The 21,800-nt window shown below is 39.4% G+C and overlaps 2 protein-coding genes across 4 annotated transcripts; both read left to right on the forward strand.

Annotated features, from left to right (window-relative positions):
• The first annotated feature begins 363 nt into the window (after nt 1–363).
• On the forward strand, nt 364–9,714 carry synpo2b (synaptopodin 2b). 2 transcript variants are annotated; one of them, XM_058045960.1, is made up of 4 exons: nt 364–574; nt 2,628–3,287; nt 3,989–5,250; nt 8,179–9,714. In XM_058045960.1, exons 1-4 carry the CDS (start codon nt 559–561, stop codon nt 8,635–8,637), a joined length of 2,397 nt encoding a protein of 798 aa, XP_057901943.1. In that variant the 5' UTR covers nt 364–558; the 3' UTR covers nt 8,638–9,714. The 2 variants fall into 2 exon arrangements, with proteins under 2 accessions (XP_057901943.1, XP_057901942.1); XM_058045959.1 differs by lacking the exon at nt 8,179–9,714 and having other exon boundaries at nt 3,989–7,612.
• A 1,191-nt stretch (nt 9,715–10,905) lies between these two features.
• On the forward strand, nt 10,906–18,438 carry myoz2b (myozenin 2b). Of its 2 annotated transcripts, XM_058077147.1 has the most exons (6): nt 10,917–11,043; nt 12,205–12,324; nt 14,220–14,386; nt 15,400–15,493; nt 17,788–17,950; nt 18,012–18,438. In XM_058077147.1, exons 2-6 carry the CDS (start codon nt 12,243–12,245, stop codon nt 18,235–18,237), a joined length of 732 nt encoding a protein of 243 aa, XP_057933130.1. In that variant the 5' UTR covers nt 10,917–11,043; nt 12,205–12,242; the 3' UTR covers nt 18,238–18,438. The 2 variants fall into 2 exon arrangements, with proteins under 2 accessions (XP_057933140.1, XP_057933130.1); XM_058077157.1 differs by lacking the exon at nt 12,205–12,324 and having other exon boundaries at nt 10,906–11,043.
• Nucleotides 18,439–21,800: the final 3,362 nt, after the last annotated feature.

Below are 21,800 nucleotides of genomic sequence, written 5' to 3' on the forward strand. Positions count from 1 at the left end.
TCATGCTACAGGTCAACATAATTATACTAACATTTTTAGTATTTTTAGAGGTGGGTACTTATACACTTAGCGCTATTATGCTAGGTGTTACCATGCCATTGTTAGTGCGTTAGCTTTGTTAGCATTCTTTAAGTCATTCAAATCCTTCCATGGTATGTTTTCATGGTCAAGGAATCGACTGTAAATATGTAGATATAATAAACGTAGGGAAAATATTTACGGTGTAAATCACAATTCTACAAAGGCACGTTTTCAGAAAATGTCTACACTGCAATCATGTACTCGGGATAAGGGTATAGGGATTTGTCCTTATTGGAGCTGTGTGCGATGCTAACTCAGCCGTGTCCAAAGGGGCAATGACAACTCTTCTTGCTCTTTAAATAGACTAGCCAAGGAGCAAAGCAGCATTTGAGCAAGTTGGTAGGGGACGTGAACATCTGTAATTCATTACACCTGCTTGGATTAAATTCATCCATCTGTGGGCCCTGTGGAAGAAGAATGCAAAGCTGGATATCGACTACAGAGCCATAAAGAGTCACTTCACGGTTGAAAAAAAAAATGAATAATGGGTACAGTAAGTAGCATTTTTCTTTTACTCTTCTTTATGTCTGGCAAAGAAAATATACATATATCCTTTTAACATCTAAGTGGATAATTGGTAATCCTGTTTTCACCAGTTTACAGAATATGATTGCTTTTGAGACCTTTGGGTTTCTTAAATGTGAAACAGTATGCATTGTTATCTTAAAATTAACAGTAGATACATACAATACTTCCAACTTGTGTTACTTTTAATGGGTATGGGTATTATGTTGTTATTCTTATCTTGATCAACAAAAAAATGATAACATTTCCACCAAGACAGTCACTATTTTCCATGGGAAAAATGGCACCCAGTGCGGTAAAGATGTTTAATTGATTGGTTTTTATGTCATGTTTTTTCTATTGGTCCTTGCTGTCACATCTACACTTTAACATCACTAAAAACATTAGCTCCATGGCTGTGGTGATACCATGGAAACAGCTAATCTGCTAGAGGTCAGGCCTAAAGGGGGTCATGCGTCTGAGCTGGAGTTCATTCATTTGTCAGGGATGCTGACTACTTGTTTCCATGGAGACAGGCAACCATAGCCAATTTAATACCTTACTAGGAAGCAGAAATTCTTTCTGGACCAGGAGGGAGTCTTGATGACGTGAATGTGCTGAAATGATGTGGAACCAAGTGTGAGAAGTGGGAAAGACTCTCAACTTTTGGTAACTTCAACTAACCGAGTAGATAGAAATCCATACACAATGCATTAACCAATTTCTACATTGTCTTGTAAAAACAATACACCTAATGACATCAGTATGTCACAGTACTGTATGTGACAATGTGTGATTTAGTTTGGATTGTTTTTTTAAAAGCAAGTCGAACGTGCATATTCACACAATTCCGTTCCCTCCTCACCTGACTGTGTCAGGTCAGTTCTCAAATTACATGTGTGCACAAATAAAACATGGCCAAATGTCAAACCACAGGCAAGATAGCAAGCAAAGTAACCAGTGACCCCTAGAAACATTGGTACAGTTCCTTACTAAATAATCATTGAGCCTTACAGCACACATATAGTACTTTGCATACAGTACACACATGCAGTAAACCAGTGTTTTTCAACCTTTTTTGAGCCACGGCACGTTTTTTATGTTGGAAAAATTTTGCGGCACACCAATAACCAACATTATTTGCTTCTTTCAGCTTTTTCCTGATTACGGACTCGCCACAGCAGTTCCTTTTGATCCGCATACTAATTTAACCAACAATGTTACAAAATATCACCATTACCTCTCACGTGCATCACTAAGTCTATTAGAGGAACGAGGCAATCAGCTACGTGTTGCCACACGGACGAATATTACATTGCTCTTCCAGTCCTTACACCAATGACACGCGACAATGACATAATATTTGCAGAAAATTATTAATACATGTTAATTAAAAAAGTGATATTGAATAATTCCTCACGGCACACCTGACGATTTCTCACGGCACACTTGTGTGCCGCGGCACAGTTGTTGAAAATCACTGCAGTAAACACCATCATTTACTTGCTTACTTCCCTATCCATGAGCTAACCATAAGGACACCACCTTGTGGCAAATGTTGAGACGTGTCATGATGAGATGGGCTCCTTTCTGCCAGCCACATACTATTTATTCTTCAGCTCTGGACCAATGTCTCTTGGGAAAGGCTTTTTTGATTCAGCTAAAAATATACTGACATACTGACATAATACAACGCCACTGACAAATAAACAAAGGTTTTACTTGTTGGAGTCAAATGTGCGGAACAACTGATCCTGCTTTCAAGTCATAAATGGAAATGTTGACAGTCAATGCAGAGCTTATTAGAGCGACCTTCCATGTATAAACAGGAGAATTTGGAGAACATCCAGCCAATTGTTTTTCTTGTGCAGTTGGAAGTGATGGCTGTTCCTCCTCATGGTATTACATACCTTTCCATTTAGAGCTCTAATAAAACCCCAAAAGGACCCCCTACAAGAGATAGAACTCAGTTTGGTGTACCACTAATGCTGAACAAACAAAAAATGAAAACATATTTAATTGCTGTTTCTTTTCCATCGAAGGTACCACTGGTGACATCCAAGATGTTGTAAGTGAATCAGAAATGGAACCAGAAGCTGAAGTTCCTTGTTCGGGCTCCAATGGTTCTCAAGAACGTGGTATCCTTGAATCCCTGGCAGAGTCCGATAATGAAGATGCTGTCAGTGAAGCACAGAGAAGCTTTGACCCACAGTCTCCTTTTCCAAAGTCTAATGCAGAATGCCCAGGAGACTCAAATTTGCATAACTTAAGTGGAAGTGAAGATGAAGGTTTATACCCAGAAGAGGATGATATCTACTCTAATGAATCAGGAGACACAGCTACAGAGTCTCCATGTATGAAAGCCTCACCAACTTCACCGTCATCAAAACCAGAGCTCCAAAACCCTCAATCTCACAGTGGTCAAACACCAAGATCACTCTCCGTATGTTCGTATTCCCTCCATGGCTACGCTTCCACAATGACCCCAGCCTTGACCCTGACCTCAGAGGAGCCCTTAGGAGCCAGTAATAGGCCAGTGAACAGTAAGGTTGAATCTTCAGAGGAAGGAGGGAGCAGTGAAGCACCTCCTGCTGCAGTCTTCTTTGGAATTTCAGATGAGGGTGCTGAGCAGCCACAGAAGTGGAACTCGGAGTCTGAAGCAGATCTGTGCAGACCGGACAGCCACGGGGCAAGGTGGACACGTGAGTACAGTATTGAATTTTTACTTAATTTACTGTCTATATAATATATATAATTTGATGGTACTGGCAGTGCAAACTTCACAGCCAGGGGTTGTTTATTTTCACATTTGAAATACAATATGTATCACTTATTAATATGGCAAGTCAAAAACAGTTATTTCCCTTTATATGTTTTCATAAGAACACATCTAAAACAGTAAAAATAAACTCTTTAAAGCTCTATCGGTGATTGGCTATATGAATATAGCTATGTGGAACCTATTTGCGGAGGACTTGCCGTGACGATTCCCTTGGCTTTATGAACCAGAGTGGGATAAGAATAAAATATGACCATATAATGATGGCGGCAGAAACTAATTTGATGGACACCAGCATATGTCAGGCTGGTCTGTCATTTGATCCTTCTTCCAAATGTAAGGCTGCAATGGAAAGTGAGCTCCTTACTTTGCTTGCCTGACGGACGTCCCCGAGTTAGCTGTAAGTGAATATGATGCTTTTATTAGTGCTTGCTTCTGCGTAACTTTATGATCTGTCAGTGTGCTTGCTTCATATAAAATTATTATCACAATGATGGATTTAAGTTAAGATATTACCAAACCCAAAATGCTGAATCAAAGTAATTATATTGTTTCTGCAAATAACAGTATTCTGTTTTCATGTACAGTATATATTCATTCTTTCTGTCCCTTCCTTTGTCTTAGGGCTTGGTCAAGATGACAGCCAATCACAAAGACAGGTCAAAGAGACCAAATCCAAATGCAAGCGAATTGCTCGCCTTCTAACTGATGCACCCAACCCTCAAAATAAAGGAGCCTTGTTGTTCAAAAAACGCCGCCAGAGAGTCAAGAAATACACACTTGTGAGTTACGGGACTGGTGACAGAAAATTTGACAGCGAAGACCAGTTGGAAGAAGAAACTGAGGAAATTAGTACAGCTGGGTATAACCTTGCCGCGACCAGCGATTCTGAATTTGAAGAGGAGTATTCCGTATATCACCATCAACAGGATTTAAGTCTGAATTGGAGAAGTGTTCGAGAAATGGAAGCGTTACCCGGGACAAAAGGGAAAGGAGTCATGATGTTTGCACACCGTCGCAAACGTTTGGAAGAAATAGCGTCACAGCAAGAACTGTGTAATAAAGGATTACATTTGGAAGCCATGTCAGAACCTGGATATGCAGAACCAAACAATACCTACGACGCAAGAGAAACTTACGATCATTCTGATTATGAAAACTACACGGACAGACAAGTTCAACAAATTAACCAAGAAAGATCATCGGTTACAAATAGAACAGCAAAGCCCTTTTTGGGATTTCAAATTAGCAAAACTGATAACGCAATTCCTGCTGGTGCCTTTACAGTAAGAATGAAGTCTGAGCCAAAATTCAAGGTACCTGTTCCTATTATTTCAAGTTCACACGTTTGGTCTCCAACTGGAGACATCATAGCTTCCAGAGATGAAAGAATATCTGTGCCAGCAATAAAGACCTGCAGCCTTCCAGAGTCAAGGCGCAAACAGACATCGAGACAAAGATCAGACCCTCGTCGTGAAAACAAAGGGCAAAGCAGAGCTTATATGGAGTCAGAGGAAGACTGTTTTAGTCTTGGTGCTGAAGCTTGTAACTTCATGCAACCCAAACCAATTAAGCTCAAGAACCCTCCCCCGGTTGCACCAAAGCCTGCCATCAACCCCAAGGGTGCACCCTGGCTAAGAGGACCTCCTAGTGAACCCTGTCTTCCATCCAGAAATCCAGGTTCACAACCTTCCAGCTGTCCTGTGGGGCATCAAAACCAGCACCGTTGGGTTCAACCTCAAAAGGTGGCCAACTGCAGGGAATCAGATCAAGCATCAAGTGCAATTCAAATACCTGCCACTGGCCGGGCATTGGTCAGCGCCCCTTCTCAGCCTCATCTTCAGCCAGCCACAAATAGCTGGAGTAAGCAAATGCCAAGACCCCCTGTGAGTATGAAGCCCTACAGTCCGACTTACAGTCCACATCACCCACAGTCAAGAAGTAAGCTAGATAGCCCTCTGAGTTCTGTTGCCTCATCTCCACCACAACCTATTCAGTCATTTAAAGCGAAGATATCAATGGCTCCACCAAAAGCCACGACATGGAAAGAGTCACTTTCCAAAAGACAGCCAACAACGGAGAAGGTTCTTGGTACAAACCAGACAAGACCCTCCTCTCCATCGTTGTCCTTACCCAATTCCTGGAGATATTCATCCAATATTCGAGCACCACCTCCTTTATCTTACAATCCCCTTCATTCCCCTTTTTATACTCCACCAACAGTGAAAAAATCCCCTCTGAGTTCCAAGGAGAAGCCTAAATCAGCCTCAAAACACCTCAACACTTTAGATATCATGAAACATCAGCCACATCATTTAGACTCATCGCTCTTCAAGTATGATGCCCCCACGGAGACTAAAAACCTCAGCTCCAAACCTTCTCCACCCTCAAAGTTTGACATGACCAAAAACCTCAAACAAAGAGCTACCCACTCCCACTCTCCTAATATCTCAGAGCCTGATTTTGAAAGTAAGTCCGAGGCCTCTGCTAAGTCCTCAGCTAAGTCCTTTGGAGCAGTAAGTTCCCCAAATTCCTTTACTCGGCAAAACACCAAGTCAGCTGAGCCTGTTGCACTCGACGAGCACTTGGATGTGAAGCATGTTGGCTATCGCACAACCACGAAGCAAGCACTGATCATTCATCCTGCAAGCACTTCTTCCCAGCAGTCACCTAGGGATGATAGCATAGCGTCAGCTTTTTCTCCTGCATCGATAATTGCTAGAGGCGCACGTCAAATGGCTCCTCGGCCTAAATTCTCCGCTAAGAAGTCTGTAGCGACAACCAAACAGTGGAGGCCTGTTGCAATGCTGAATTAACTCTATAAATAGCTTTGCTTTGATGATGCAGTCAACACTGAGATGATGGAACACCTTGCTTAAACAAAGCAGCCTATGACTCCACAGTGAGTCCAGTATGAGCTTGAGCATGCAGCATGCCAGCAAAACTAGACAAGGTATAAACCCTGGCTGTCTTAAAATAGATCAGGTCATCTTCCATAAACTGTAAAAATAAACCTTAATACGTCATATAGGAAGTCAAAGTGAATGTGAGAACAAGTTGGTGTCGAATGTCAGCAAAATTAGGTGTGTTTTCTCATACGTCTGCTCCAAATCCCAAATATCAACCAGAAGCAATAGCAATGTGTATTACATGAAATATACTGTACAATAATAAGTCATCTGATAAGCACATTGCATACTCATATTGCATTTGTATTAATAGAATATGTGAAAGGCATGTCTGGGAGAAACAGCATGCACTTCTTAATTAGTATAATATATATGAATTCATTTTAAATTTCTTCATTCTCATTCCGAAGTCATCAATCTTAATGTGTCCTATTTTTGGTCAAATTTAATAAGATCTGATTTCTCTTCTGCTTTTAGTGACTCAAAATGTCGTCTGACATGAGATGGTTTTCATGCACATCTTGTCTTCAGCACAATTAAACATTTCTTTCCTCTTCCTTGTGAACTTTCTGTGTTTGTCAAGCTTCTATTTATGTATTTCTGCTTTTTCCTCATATTTCCACTGTCATCTTTGTTCAACGTATATGACGTAGCCTAATTAATATTTGTGGCATTTTAAGTAAGGTCAGTGGGATATTATTAGTAAGATTATAAGTCATTTCCCACAAATGACATTCATTGGACATAATTTGGGTCGTTTTATCTTCCCCACATCTATTTGTTATGTGTACTTATTATTTGACTACCTTATCCAGGGAATTTATTTTTGTTTTTTATTACTTTTTCATTTTTTAGTTAATTGTTTTAGAGGGCTGCACAGCATACGAGTGGATAGGCCCCACAGCTAGGAGACCCGAGTTAAGAGGATAAGACCCCACTTATCCTCATGAGGGTCACAGGGGGTGCTGGAGCCTATCCCAGCTGACTTCGGGCGACAGGCGGGGTACACCCTGGACTGGTCGCCAGCCAATCACAGGGCACATATAGACAAACAACCATTCACACTCACTTACTCAGTTCACTTGACTCACTCACTTGTCCAATCTATGGACAAGTTGGAGTCACCAATTAGCCTAGCATGTTTTTGGAATGTGGGAGGAAAACTGAGTACCCGGAGAAAACCCACGCATGCACGGGGAGAACATGCAAACTCCACACAGAGATGGTCAAGTGTGGAATTGAACTCAGGTCTCCTAGCTGTGAGGTTTGCATGCTAACCACTAGACTGCTGTGCAGCCTTGAACTGAATATACCACACAAAATATACCACACAAATCTACGTGTCTACTAGTCTCTTTCATAGTAGTTGATCATTTGAATCATATACAGTACATAATATACACACACACTGGCGACCAGTCCGAAGACAGCTGGGATAGGCTCCAGCATGCCCGTGATCCTCGTGAGGATAAGCGGTATAGAAAATGGATGGATGGATTTGGCACACAACTGTGATAAATACAGCTAATTTTATGTTATGTTATATATTTGTAGAATTTTTTTTATTTTTTTATAATTTTATAATTATAATTTTTTTTATATAATTTTAAAAGAAAATATTTTACAATTAAATTAATTAATGGACAATAATAATTTTAAAATAATTAAAAAATGTTTTTTAAAAATAATTTAATTTGTTCAGTAATAAATCCCCAATTAATTGGCTATATATTTCAAACCCTACATGAAAATACGCACGCCATCTTGTTGTGTGAACCAGGTAAGTTCTGTGCATTTATTTGGATTAAAGAAAGGGAACCCATTCAGGGAGATGGCTGAGCTCTCTGTGAGACCAGATGGTGGCAGCACAGTCATCACAATGCTCATAGTGTATTTTCTTTCTAGGGACTCCATAGAGCCAGCTCCCTTAGCCTGCCCAGGCGCCTCAGTTCTGGGTTTAAGTTACCAGTGAGTACACCAGGACCCACGTCATGTCTGCAGCAACAACAGCAAAAGTCTCTCCACAAAGCAGCCTACAAGCCACCCACACCCTGGGAGGCAGCATCCAGAAGCCCCTTTGGTTTGGTGGACGAGGCCTTCTTCATCCAGGGCAACCCATCGTTGGTGGCCTCGCATGGCCAAGTTGCAGACCCCCGCAGGTCACTGCCTGAGCCTCCAGATGAATGGAAGCGTAAGGTGTCGATTGAGCCTCCACTTGTCAACCAGGGTCACTGTCATGTGACCTCAGCTTATCTGACAGCACCACAGAGGAGGAAATGTACACCTGAGAAAACAGCAGTATATGGGCCTCCTTTTAGACCAGCCCAAACCCTTAAGTCTGCAAGCAGGTCCAAAATCATATAAAACACACAAACAACAACAAACTGACACCCGTTGTATCACGTAGTCCAAAGAGCTTACACTCAATCAAAACAAACGATATACACACATTGTAGTAGTAGTAATTCAAAGTAAGGAAGTAAAATGACAATTTCTGATATTCTTCGATGGGCATATATTAATGACATTCGGTGTAGTGGTGCTGATTAAAAATGGTCTAAGTCAGGGGTGGGCAAACTACGGCCCGGGGGCCACAACCGGCCCGCCAAGTGTTTGAATAGGGCCAGCCCATTCTTTCCAAAGTATTTCATTTAAATTCAACATACAACTTGGCATCATGGCCTGAGCCAACCTTTTCATGGTTTTATCAATTTCGTTTTTTGACGTGGTCTGTTGTTGATAAAGTGCTCCTGAAAAAAGGGACACAAGCATATAATAATAATAATTATTATTATTAGTAGTAGTAGTAGTAGTAATTATTATATCAATACATATAATAATTTTGTTATTATATTCAAATATTTTACATAATATAATAATAATAATTATTATTATTTAAATTTTATTTTAATTATTATATTTTATCCTATTTAAAATATTTAAATATAAAAACAAAATAATAAATAATAATCAATGCGGCCCGCGAGTCAAAAAAGTCTGCCCACCCCTGGTCTAAGTGATCTTGAAAAATGTAAAAGTTGTGTGGATTAAAATAGTTTGAGTTATGTAATTATAGATAATTTTCAGGCATGTGGTGATGTCATTGCACAGAATAATTAATAAGGAATTAAACGTATATTTACACCTCCGGTGTTTTTGGACGTCACAAATCTTGCAAGATTCCTTCATTTGTGTCATTGTTGTTTGATGAGTAGCTATGCTAAAAAGACAAAACCATAGCAAGTCTCACTTTACAATAAGGTACACAGAAATACAGTAGTTATTGAGCAACTAATGAGTAGTGGTTAGGTAGATTTGTTTATCATTAACTACTGTAATTTTGTGTACCTTATTGTAAAGTGTTACTCCATAGTGTACTAAACTCTCTACAAATATTAGAGCCATATAATAACCAATATACTGGTGAACACTGACATCAGTTGTGCCACTTTTGTGTATGAAATGTTTTGCACAAACTACATATTAAAACATTTAATGATAATGTTGTCTGGAATTTGTGGATAAATAACATTATATTTAAGTGTGACACTTTTGCTTTTACTTTCAGTATCATGCCAGGGCAGTTGTACAACCACAATAATCAAAATAGTTACTTGAATACCTCTCTGACAATGTCACTCAAAACATATTTTCTTATAGGTCTTATTGTTGCCAAACAACGGAACTGTAAAAATATCATATAGAAATACTCTTTTACGTAGTTGCATTAGTATTAAGACATAAAACAATAAACTATAACAATAAAAAAATCTATATAAAATATATAATATATGTATGTATATATTTTAAAAAATTAAAATTAAAATTAAAATTAAAATTAAAATTAAAATTAAAATTAAAATTAAAATTAAAATTAAAATTAAAATTAAAATTAAAATTAAAATTAAAATTAAAATTAAATATATTAATTATATAATATAAAATATAAATAAAAAATACTTTAATTATATTAGGAAAGCAGGAAGTGAACAAATGTAACAGTTACTGATTGTAAAAGTACCAGATGGAGGGGTAGGATTTAATAATCTTTGCTTCTTCCTACTCTTTTTGGACATGTGGAACTGTGAACTGGTTATGTGATGCACTCAATTGTAATCTGATGCATGTTCAAATGAAATAAAACCATTACCATTACCATAAACCATATAGTCAATAAACCACAAGTCTGCTACTGTAACTAACTCACCAGTTGATGGAGGTCCGTGATAATCAAGTTGTATGTGGTCATATTTTGAAAACAACATATTTAATGGTGGATTTAGACTTTTGCACTGTACTACATTATCTATCGTCAATAATCCCACATAAGAATAATATGAGTCCACAAGAGGCAGATGAATCTTGAACTTGAAGACATGTTGCCTCAGAGGTTTTAGTGTCATTCCTTCAGGTACGTTGACCCTGACACAAGAAAATAGTTTTATCACTAGCAGGGGATGGGAGGTTCTCTCATCTCCCCAACAAATGATCATAATTGGACCTGTGTCCGGTTCCATCCTCTACATGCAAGCTCTCCATGCCCTGTGGCGTTTGAGATTGCTTTGGAGTGTTTGTCAGGGTATATTTAGCCTATTGATGTAAGCTGCATTCCATTCACAACAGACACAGAGACACACTGGCAGTGTGGCTTTAGTGTCCACGAGTGTGAAGATCAGGGAAGATCAAACCAGCGACTGTTGGTTGACCTCTGAGCGTCGCCCGCTTCCCCTCAAGGATACTGCTTGTACACTCGGGACACCACTATCACAGGTAAGCAAGGACCACACAGTGTTTATTGGACAGTGTGTGTTTTGTTACAGTGTTTTTTTGTATATTTAACTCCATCTATGAATTGCATTCGTCTCCAATTAATATGTGTTTAATTGATATGCAATATTTCATAACTTGACTTTATACACTCCTTCCTTTTATTTGGGAAGAAAGTTATGATTATTTTCCTGAAATTGTGCCCCAATACTTCAAATCCAACAAATTCTGATGACTTCACATTCAAAATAATGTAGTAATCTCTTTTAGGAAGAAAACAAATGTCACAGCACCTATTAATAAGAAACATTTTTGCATGGACTTCATATTCATGCATGACATCTCAATGTTTAGTTACCACTACAATGCTAACATATACCAACATTCAACCAGCTTGACAACTTAAACTTAAACTAAAAATTGTGTGCGTATGTCCTATTATATTATAACCATACCATGAGATTATGTAATAGATTTTAATCTGACCACAATACCACAATACCACAGATTTTATACCAGTTCAAAGTAAAAAAAAATATTGTATATTATTATCACACTGCAATGAAAATGATTTAATGAATTTAATTAAAAGTCAATTTATGTAAAAGAAAAAAATACCTAATAATTGTAACAGAAAACTAATAATATGAATAAATAAATCAACAAATAATAAGAATTACTCTTATTAATTAAATCATTAATTAATATTAATGTATGCATAATGGTTTGGGGGATTATTTTGGATGCATTTAATGAGTTGTTGCGGGGCACAACCCCATTAACCTCTCGGACAATTGAATACCATAGCCATCCACTCCAGTCATTCAAACACATGCAATGACAAAACATTGTCCTATAAAATTATTAATAAAAATACTAATTTGTCACTACTGTAATACTAATATAATTGTAATATTTCATAATTTTTATTTTAGTGTGGTGTATTGTAGTATAGTATAATATCGCTGACAACGTTTTTGTGAATTTGATACTCTGACAGTAAACGTTTCAGTTTCTATTATTGTAATTGATAGATTTATGGCTTTCTCTGTGACAACTAATTGAAAATGGCACCGGTTTCTCCAAGTTAATCTTTTGGCTAGTCAATGCTGTCATGTTTAAAAGTCCAAACAACCACATCTAAGGTCCTATATTTGTTTCCAGTACTCCTGCCGCACTCTGACAACCTTGCCAAGTCCACAATGTCACAATTCTGTACAATGCCAGCTGGAGAGAAGAAGAAGCATGCAGCAGCTATTTGTCGAGAAGTCCACGGTACCAATGGTATGGCATATAGCCGAGGCTCAGCGAGCCGACACACTGCTGCAAGTCAATATCCCTCTGAGGGATATGAGTGCAAAATGTCAGGGCTGCTATCTGCCATAAATAAGCTAAGGGGCTGATTTACCACCTATAGAGGCCAATCCTTTGTCTTTGCCCTTTACAAAGCTCTATTTCTGGGTGGGTCAGTGGGTGGGACAGGGGTGGGATCTTGTGCAGCTATGAAGGTCTGGGACAGCTGGTGGACATTCGGTCACCGTTTGCATATGAGACGGCGTTGAGTGTATTCGAAAGTAATTCTCAGGGATGGCGGTAACTCACTTTCCATGACAGGGCTTACAGAATATGACATGGAACTTTTTATGAAACCATTCTTCTGATGAAAACACATTCCAATGCCTAAATTTATGTTGTCCTTCTTGTTGGCTACTTTATGGCCATCATTCATCTGCTATTCTTGACAAGAGTTGGCTGCTCCACTCGCTAGCCTTTTAGTGGTCATTTATTTAATTCTGGATTATTTATTTTAACTTAATTTAGAAATTATGTACAGAAATTTAATAGGTAGAAAAACAAATGTAAATTAATATAAATTAAATTAGAAAAATAGTTAATAATAAAGTAAATTAACATAAATTACATTAAGCCCTGTGATTGGCTGGCGACCAGTCCAAGGGTGTACCCCGCCTCTCGCCCAGGCTCCAGCACCCCCACCACCCTAGTGAGGATAAGCGGTAGAAAATTAATGAATGAATGAAAAATATTAGGGATGGTCATAAAAAATATTAGGGATGGTCATAATAATAGATTTTTTATAATAATAATAATAATAATAATAATAATAGATTATTTAACTAATAACTATTAATTTAATTATGTCCCACACACCCAAAAATATTTTCAAATTAAAAAAAAAACAATTATAGTTTTATATGCAGAAAACAATGTAATAATTAAAAATACCAAATGGATGGAACATATTGTTGATGCAGACTTCCCTTTCATCCTGGTGTGAGACCAAATTTAAATGTATTTTTCACCTTCTTTATCAAAATGGTTGCACTCACAACTTTCTTGGCCCCATGGTGGGTTATTGAGCAGTCATACTCAATAAAAGATGCACGAACAGTGAGCCAGCAATGCCTAGGGTGCTTTTTTTAGGCACTCAATTTTGCTTAATGATACTGTACAGAGCCAACAGCCTTTATCATTGTACAAAAATTGAGACAGTATGCAAAAAACAACACAGAAGTTTAATAATAATAATAATAATAATGATAATAATAATAAAAGCATTGGCATACGAAAATGTAGTAGTAGTTTGCTAGAACGTGACGTCAGCTATTGGAAGTCAAGTCACATCAAAGCGGATCTCTGCTATCGCATAACTCCTCCAGGAAGCATTATTATGCTCAATACAAAACTGGAAAACACTGAAAACTTGGACAGATGGCAGGAAAATGGAGTTTGTGGTATTAATGTCATAAAATCATTTTTGAAAAACATTTAAAAGTCAGAATTAATATTAGTAAAATAATGTGTTTATTAATATCCGACTGGCACAATGAGCCAAAATGTTGATAAGACAGCAGCTTCTAAAGCTTGAGGGCAAATGTTGGTGTTAGGTTAGTCCTGTGTCTGGGTGACAGGCCATTAGGTGGCATTACTCTGTGCCATCTACCCATGCTGGCGTTAAATTCTGGAGGTAGTATAATATTGAGCTCAGTGGCTATTTCCACGTTTGCTGTGTAACAGCTTCGGTAAGTCATTACAAAATGCTGTTCTTGCAGAAATACATGACAAAAAAGTTACAATGCAACGTGTAACATTGTGTTAGTGATACATGTATTGTATGTAAACTACATGATATGTTTTACATTTGCGTTGTTGCTCTACAGGGGACGTGATGGATCTGGGAAAGAAGCACAGCACTCCTAAAGACATAATGCTGGAGGAGTTGTCGCTGCTCTCCAACAGAGGCTCTCGCCTTTTCAAGATGCGCCAGAGACGATCAGAAAAGTACACATTTGAGAGCATACAAAATGAGGCCAACACGCTGCTTGATGTGAGTCTGCCACTGAAACAACAAATAGTGATATTTATCAAATATATATGCTTTGGAAAGTGCAGAAACTTGGATGACAAGCTACTTAGTTGTTTGCCTGTGTTTGCCTGTGTCTAACTACAAATATGTTTCACCAATGTACATGAAATCATGACAACTATGCAAAGGTCTACGACTGCTATTACATATGTTTTTACCAATCGCTGTAAAAACTGATTTGGTTGTTTTCCATAAAGACAAGACCAAACATATTGGAATATTCGGCATGCCAATATATTTGGCCATGACTCTGACCTCCACCAAAGCTGACTGGTAAACAAAATGGAAACAAAAACAGGCTACTTCCTGGTTCATAGAGAACAATAAACAGTTGAATAGCACAGTTATGATTTTGAAGCTGGACCGTTTCTTTGATGCCATAATGCAATTTTGTTTTAAAACCTTTGCAAAGTACTGCAGCTTAACAATAAAAATACAACAGACCTGTTGTACTAAACAGTCACCAAAACAGCTCACTGTATTTAAAGGGGACCTATTATGCTTTTTCCACTTTTCTGACCTATAAATGTAGTTAGAATGTTGTATTCTCATGTTAAACGATGACAAAGTTTCTGATAAAGAAGTTTACACATTTGGAAGTGAGTTTGGAATGGCTCAAAACGCTTGGTTTCAAAAGGCGTGGTAAAAATGTGACTTTGTGATGTCACAGAGGGGCGGACTTCCTTATATGGTTCATAGTTAGGAAGCATTTTGGGCGTGGGACCAATCACAGCAGAGTGGGTCGTGGTTGGAATAAATTAAACCAGACCGTTTTGGCAGGAAGCACAAATCCAAGGAAATACAGCTGGAATAGGTGCAGATTCTGTAAAATCTAAAAAGTTTTCTGCACGGGTTATTGTGTGTAACTCAATACAAAGGGTAGAAAAATTTGCATAATAGATCCCCTTCAAAGTTTTGGGTTTTGGGTTGATTATATGCAAAACTGCTACAGTGAACTTTATTGTGTCTTGCAGAATGATATTCTAACTGAGAATGCACACATGATTGAAATTAAAGTGGAGGCACCAACCAATGGAAATACTCCTAATCCAGATGAGACACTTCAAGGTAATGAAGCTCCTGTTTTGCCATTCTGTGTACAGTGGATTCCCGCACATTTGCGATTCAGCATTCACAAATTTTGGTCAGAAAATTATTTCCATACTTGCATGCACCAGGGGTGAGATGTTATGGCGAGTGCTACACAAACAGAGTTTTTATTATAAAGGTACAAGAGCCATGTCCTCATGTCCTCAAGTTCTACTAATGTGGGTTCTGCTTAATTGGATTTGTAGACTATGCTAATAACACAAAGCTATGGGCTGCAAATGGCACACGCACCAGACTTTGGACACCTCTGATTTAAGGCTTTCCACTTTTAGTATGTGGAGATGTGCTTTCAGCATTAGTAAGGATTTGAGCGTGTTCACATATAATTCATTTGTTGCGTCATACAGTATTTGCCGTATCAGTTTTTCTGGTCATTTGTCGCCCATATTTCCTCCACTGTCACTGTTCCACTGTGGGCTAAAAATAAGACCTACTGCCAAACATTCAAGCATGAGCTAGCGATTATGTAATGTTGTCATAAAAAAACGACAACACACTGTCGAGTCATAAGGGCTTGGATAGAAGCGATTTGAGAGAAGCACAGTTTGTCGCATATCATATTCAACAATGGCTGTTTAGTTTGTAAAATCTTTTTTAAAAGGATGATTAATTACAAGATTTCATCTTGGGCAATCCGTCAAAGCTCCCAGCTTTAGTCCTGAAGGGGTGTCATCCCATGTGGACATGTTACATGATAAGTGTACACCTCAAGTATGCGCTATTTTAAGACCTAAGTTCATAATGATGGACAAGTCAGCCTGCCAAGGCTAAGAGCTTTCTAAGCACGCTCTCTGTTCATAATCCCATCATAAACCCCAAATCTTTGCTCTGTTGCTGCAAACGTAACTGCTACATTGTTGTGGTATATAATGTGGTACATAAATGATTACATCATGGTCAGTGGTGTTTTTATATGAAAAAGTGTACATACCAGGAAACTACAATTTATTTTTCAATGGTAATCTCTGAAAACAGTCAAATTTGGAATAGTCAAAATGTCTATGTTTAGTTTTAAAGCGCCCTGAAAGTAAAGGCCTTGAACTAGAGCTCACATGGTGTATATCGAGAACCTATTTTCTGTCTGCTGATCTTGCAAACAATAGCCGGAGCAAAATAACTGACAATGAAATCCCCCCACAACTCAATCCAAACCCCAGTGGGGCATCACCCACTATTTGGGAAGCACTGTTAGACCAATTTCATTCATTCATTTTCTACCGCTTTTTCCTCACGAGGGTCGCGGGGGATGCTGGAGCCTATCCCAGCTGTCTTCGGGCGGGAGGCGGGGTACACCCTGGACTGGTCGCCAGCCAATCACAGGGCACATATAGACAAACATCCATTCACACTCACATTCATACCTATGGACAATTTGCAGTCGCCAATTAACCTAGCATGTTTTTGGAATGTGGGAGGAAACCGGAGTACCAGGAGAAAACCCACACATGCACGGGGAGAACATGCAAACTCCACACAGAGATGGCCGACGGTGGAATTGAACCCTGGTCTCCTAGCTGTGAGGTCTGCGCGCTAACCACTCGACCACCGTGCCGCCGTTAGACCAATTTAATTGTTCTAATTTCAAATTACGGGCTGCACAGTAGTCGAGTGGTTAGCACGCAGACCTCACAGCTAGGAGACTCAAGTTCAATCCCAGCCTTGGCCATCTCTGTGTGGAGTTTGCATGTTCTCCCCGTGCATGTGTGGGTTTTCTCCAGGTACTACGTTTTTCTCCCACTTGACTCCAAATTGTCCATAGGTATGAATGTGAGTGTGAATGGTTGTTTGTCTATATGTGCTCTGTGATTGGCTGGCGACCAGTCCAGAGTGTACCCCGCCTCTTGCCCGAAGACAGCTGGGATAGGCTCCAGCACCCGCAGCGACCCTCGTGAGGATAAGCGGTAGAAAATGAATGAATGAATTTCTAATTACAAAGATCTGAGAATTATTTCTTAACATAAGCAAAATAATCTCCCAACACAACAAATTTAAACTATGGTTTCATTCAACATTACCGCTCTATTCACTTTCAACCCAGGATGTAGTGGAAACCGTGAGGTAACTTTGGCTTAATACCACATATTTCTAATTCATGAGATATTTTACAGACAAAGCATGGTTGTGGGCCCTATTTAAGGAAACAGCGCCAAGTCGTTGGTATACATACTCTTTGTACCAGTACAGATAAACAGACAAGAGCTGTCCTACCGATTCAGACTAGAATTGTCCTCTGATGTGTGCTTCTCTGACAGATACAAATGCAGAGCCGTTAAATGCCTCCACTATGCCCAAATCCTACCACTCGCCATGGGAGGAGGCAATCCGCGATGACCCAGGCCTTGCTGACACTTTCAAAATGAGAATGCCCGCCATGGACCCTCGACCTGAACTTCCTGAGTACAAATGCTTTAACCGGTAAGACAGGTGTGTGTTTTATTGTAAAAAAACAGGATATAGAGTGTGGTGTACGTTACAGAGTTGCGACCCCTTATGGCGGCTTCGACAAAGTCCCCCGAGGAATCACATTCAAACTTCCGGAGTTGGACCTCAATCCACCCAAATACCCAGAGCTCCAGGAGCTGGGAATTAAGCGGCCGACCTTCAACAGAACAGCTCAGGGATGGATACCCGATGGCACCCACTTGATCCTGCCCCAAATCACCCTAGAGTCCATTCAAGTGCCTGAGTCAGATGATCTGTAATTAATCACAAAGCTGCCACATTTAGGTTCTCCCATGCCATGGACAACAAAATGTTTTACTCAGCTACCTGTCACATTAATGGTGTGTCTGTTGTACACTGAGATTAACTTCATGTAAATAGACAATTGAATGTGCTGCAAATGTTCCAATAAGACTTTCCGGTGGATCTGAACATATGATGTAAATAAAGAATACAGCTTATTTGATTGACTGCACACAATCAAGCACGGGAAAAGGAAAAAATGCTACAATGGCACAGTCGAGAGCAAACCTCTGTCAAAGGTGAATCATTCCTAAAAAAATGCTCGGTCCTGGTTTCAGATACATCTGGAGGATTTGGTGGGTCCTTTTCCCACTTGACACCAATGCAAGTGGACTACAGGATAACAATGAAAAGGGAGATTTTAACTGAATCCATGCCTCTATTCCATTCTTTAACCCTCTGCAAACCTTCATGGAAATTAGTTGCGTAGTTTGTTTGGTTATTCTGCTGACAAAGTAACAAACACAAAGGCTATCAAAACAGTACTACTCTATGTCCAGTATATCATAAAAATGCAATTAGAGGTTTAAGATTTTCATTGTGTTAATGGTTGTCCTTTCTTGAAACAACCACACGGGTTCAAACCGTCCATCGGTGTGAATGTGAGTATATGAATAGCCCTGCGTGTCCTGTGATTGACTGGCGACTGGTCGCCCAAAGTCAGCTGGGATAGACTCCAGCTCACCTGTCACCCTGAACTGGATAAGCAGTAACCAAAGAATAAATGGACACAGGCTCTAGTTAACACTACAGAAATATACAAACAATATCCCGTGGACAAGCATTAAGAGAGAAATTTCCAGATTATTGGTTATACAAAAAAAAGATTGTTTATAGATATATATATGTGTGTGTGGAAATAAAAAACTGTGAATAAGTGAATGATATCTCAATCCGCAACTTTACTGACATGAATAGAAAGAATTTGCGTAAGTAATGATGGTGACTGTCTAATTTTGGAGTGATGATAGAACCAAAATGCTGTAGATTAGTGCACAGCGTGTGCGTCATGTCTCTCTTTAGTGCAGCGAGAAGACAGATGGAGGGACATTACAAACTTGGCTCCGGTTTGTCACAAGAGAGGACGTCCCCGACTAGTTCAGCGGCAATTAAACTAATAAGAGAAAATAAAGAGCACAGGAAGTACGCTCCATGTGTCTGTGGGGACATAATGATGATGAGAGAAAGGCTATAAACAGACATGCACACATGCTGCACTTTACTTGACTTTACACATGACAATTTATACACCGCTCAATGGAGCCGCACTCATTGGCACTTCATTAGGTACACCAGCAAATTAGATGCAATACAACATCTGATGGGTCGCACGATGTGTGGAGTTTGCATGTTGTCCCCGTGCATGCGTGGGTTTTCCTCCCACATTCCAAAAACATGCATGTTAGGTTAATTGGCACAGTGGACAGAGCTAGGGGACACAAGTTTGATTACACTCTCTGCCATCTCTGTGTGGAGCTTGCATGTTCTCCCCGTGCATGCGTGATTTTCTCCTGGTACTCCAGTTTCCTCCCACATTCCAAAATTGGCGACTCCAAATTGTCCATAGGTATAAATGTGAGTGTGAATGGTTGTTTGTCTATATGTGCCCTGTGATTGGGTGGCGACCAGTCCAGGGTGTACCCCACCTCTCGCCCGAAGACAGCTGGGATAGGCTCCAGCACCCCCGCGACCCCCGTGAGAAAATGAATGAACGACATCTAACATGTCGGTTATCTTATCTAACTTCATATTCAAATATTACAAACACTTCTCGGGCTGCACGGCGGTCAAGTGGTTAGCGCGCAGACCTCACAGCTAGGACGGGGGTTCAATTCCACCCTCGGCCATCTCTGTGTGGAGTTTGCATGTTCTCCCTGTGCATGCGTGGGTTTTCTCCGGGTACTCCGGTTTCCTCCCACATTCCAAAAACATGCTAGGATAATGGCAACTTGAATTAGTGACTCCAAATTGTCCATAGGTATGAATGTGAGTGTGAATGGTTGTTTGTCTATATGTGCTCTGTGATTGGCTGGCGACCAGTCCAGGGTGTACCCCGCCTCTCGCCCGAAGACAGCTGGGATAGGCTCCAGCACCCCCACGAACCTCATGAGGAAAAAAGCAGTAGAAAAGGAATGAATGAATGAACAAACACTTCTCGTTGGGGTGTCACAAGACACTCCGTCCACAAGAGGAGACACAAGATTGAGTCTACAAGATGAGACGAGATTTTAGGATCACTTTAAAGAAAAGCACACTGAAAAAAATATACAAAATATTGTATGTGACAATATATTGCAATCCACTACTTTAATTTCGACTATATAATAGTTGTATGATACCGGCCACGCCTCCTCCCACCGAGACTGTATGCCTGACAAAAGGGCTCACTCTGTTCATGCTGTTGTTTTTGGAACAAACACACTATGGTGCTGAAGCAATGGACAGAGTCAATTCTCCTCTCATTTTAGGCATGCACATGCCAATATATTAAAGCCAGGACAATTATTATTCTTATAAATTAATGTATTTTTCATCATCCCAGGCCTGGCGCTCACAAGACATTTTTTTGAGAAATCTTGTCATGTTTTAATATCAAAAGATCCTATGACATGAGGATCTCATTACACTCCTACTTTTTAGTATGCTGCGGTGCATGTACGCACAGTCTCGTACATTATCTACAAGTGTCCACTGATACTGTGCCCAAATAAAACATGACTGCTGATATGCACATGACTGATGGGAATGTCTTGGCTCTTTTCACTATTCCAAATTTGACATGTTTTCAGAAAACATATGCCTGGAAAGTTGCATAAAGCTTTCAACAGTCCATGCATGACATCACATGAGACAGCAGAAAAACCTGTTTGTGTTTTGCATTTTCTTTGACTTTTTGTGACCTTTTTTGTGACAAAGGGAGAAGTGAGAAGAAGTACATTGGATTTTGTCAATTTTTTTTCCAGATTGCTGTTTTCTATGAATGGTACAGACACAGAATGGGGTGAACAAGTTGCCCTGCCGCACATTCAGAGATCATATCAGGGACTACGCTTGTGTAAATGGTGCATGCCGAAATGGCAAGGCAGGGGTGTGAAATTTCACACTTGTCACTTCCCACAGCTGTCACAATTGTCACACTAGACGACCACGCTGATACTGCCACGCATCTAATTGCCTGATTACTGGATGCCATATTGTTGTGTGAAAGCATACACAATTGTGAAAATATATTATTTAAAAGGCTTTTTTATTTACAGTGGTTGCCCATTCCTTTCATTCAGTTAAAATAGTAAATCATTCATTTTTTTCAAAATAGAAACTTAAATAGAAAGATGTTTAATGACTACATGCAGGGGGAAAAATAGTGCTGTCTCACATGTCAATTCATTCAAGATTTTCTAGCAGGAAGATGCTTTGACAAGATGCAATTTTGCATAACTGTGCATTTTTAAGTATAGTATACCATATACTGTATGTCACAGATTTTCCGCTATGTCAAATAATTGTACAGGAGTGATGC

The sequence above is a fragment of the Doryrhamphus excisus genome, chromosome 1 (genome assembly GCF_030265055.1).
Source record: "Doryrhamphus excisus isolate RoL2022-K1 chromosome 1, RoL_Dexc_1.0, whole genome shotgun sequence".
NCBI classification, from domain to species: Eukaryota; Metazoa; Chordata; class Actinopteri; order Syngnathiformes; family Syngnathidae; genus Doryrhamphus; species Doryrhamphus excisus.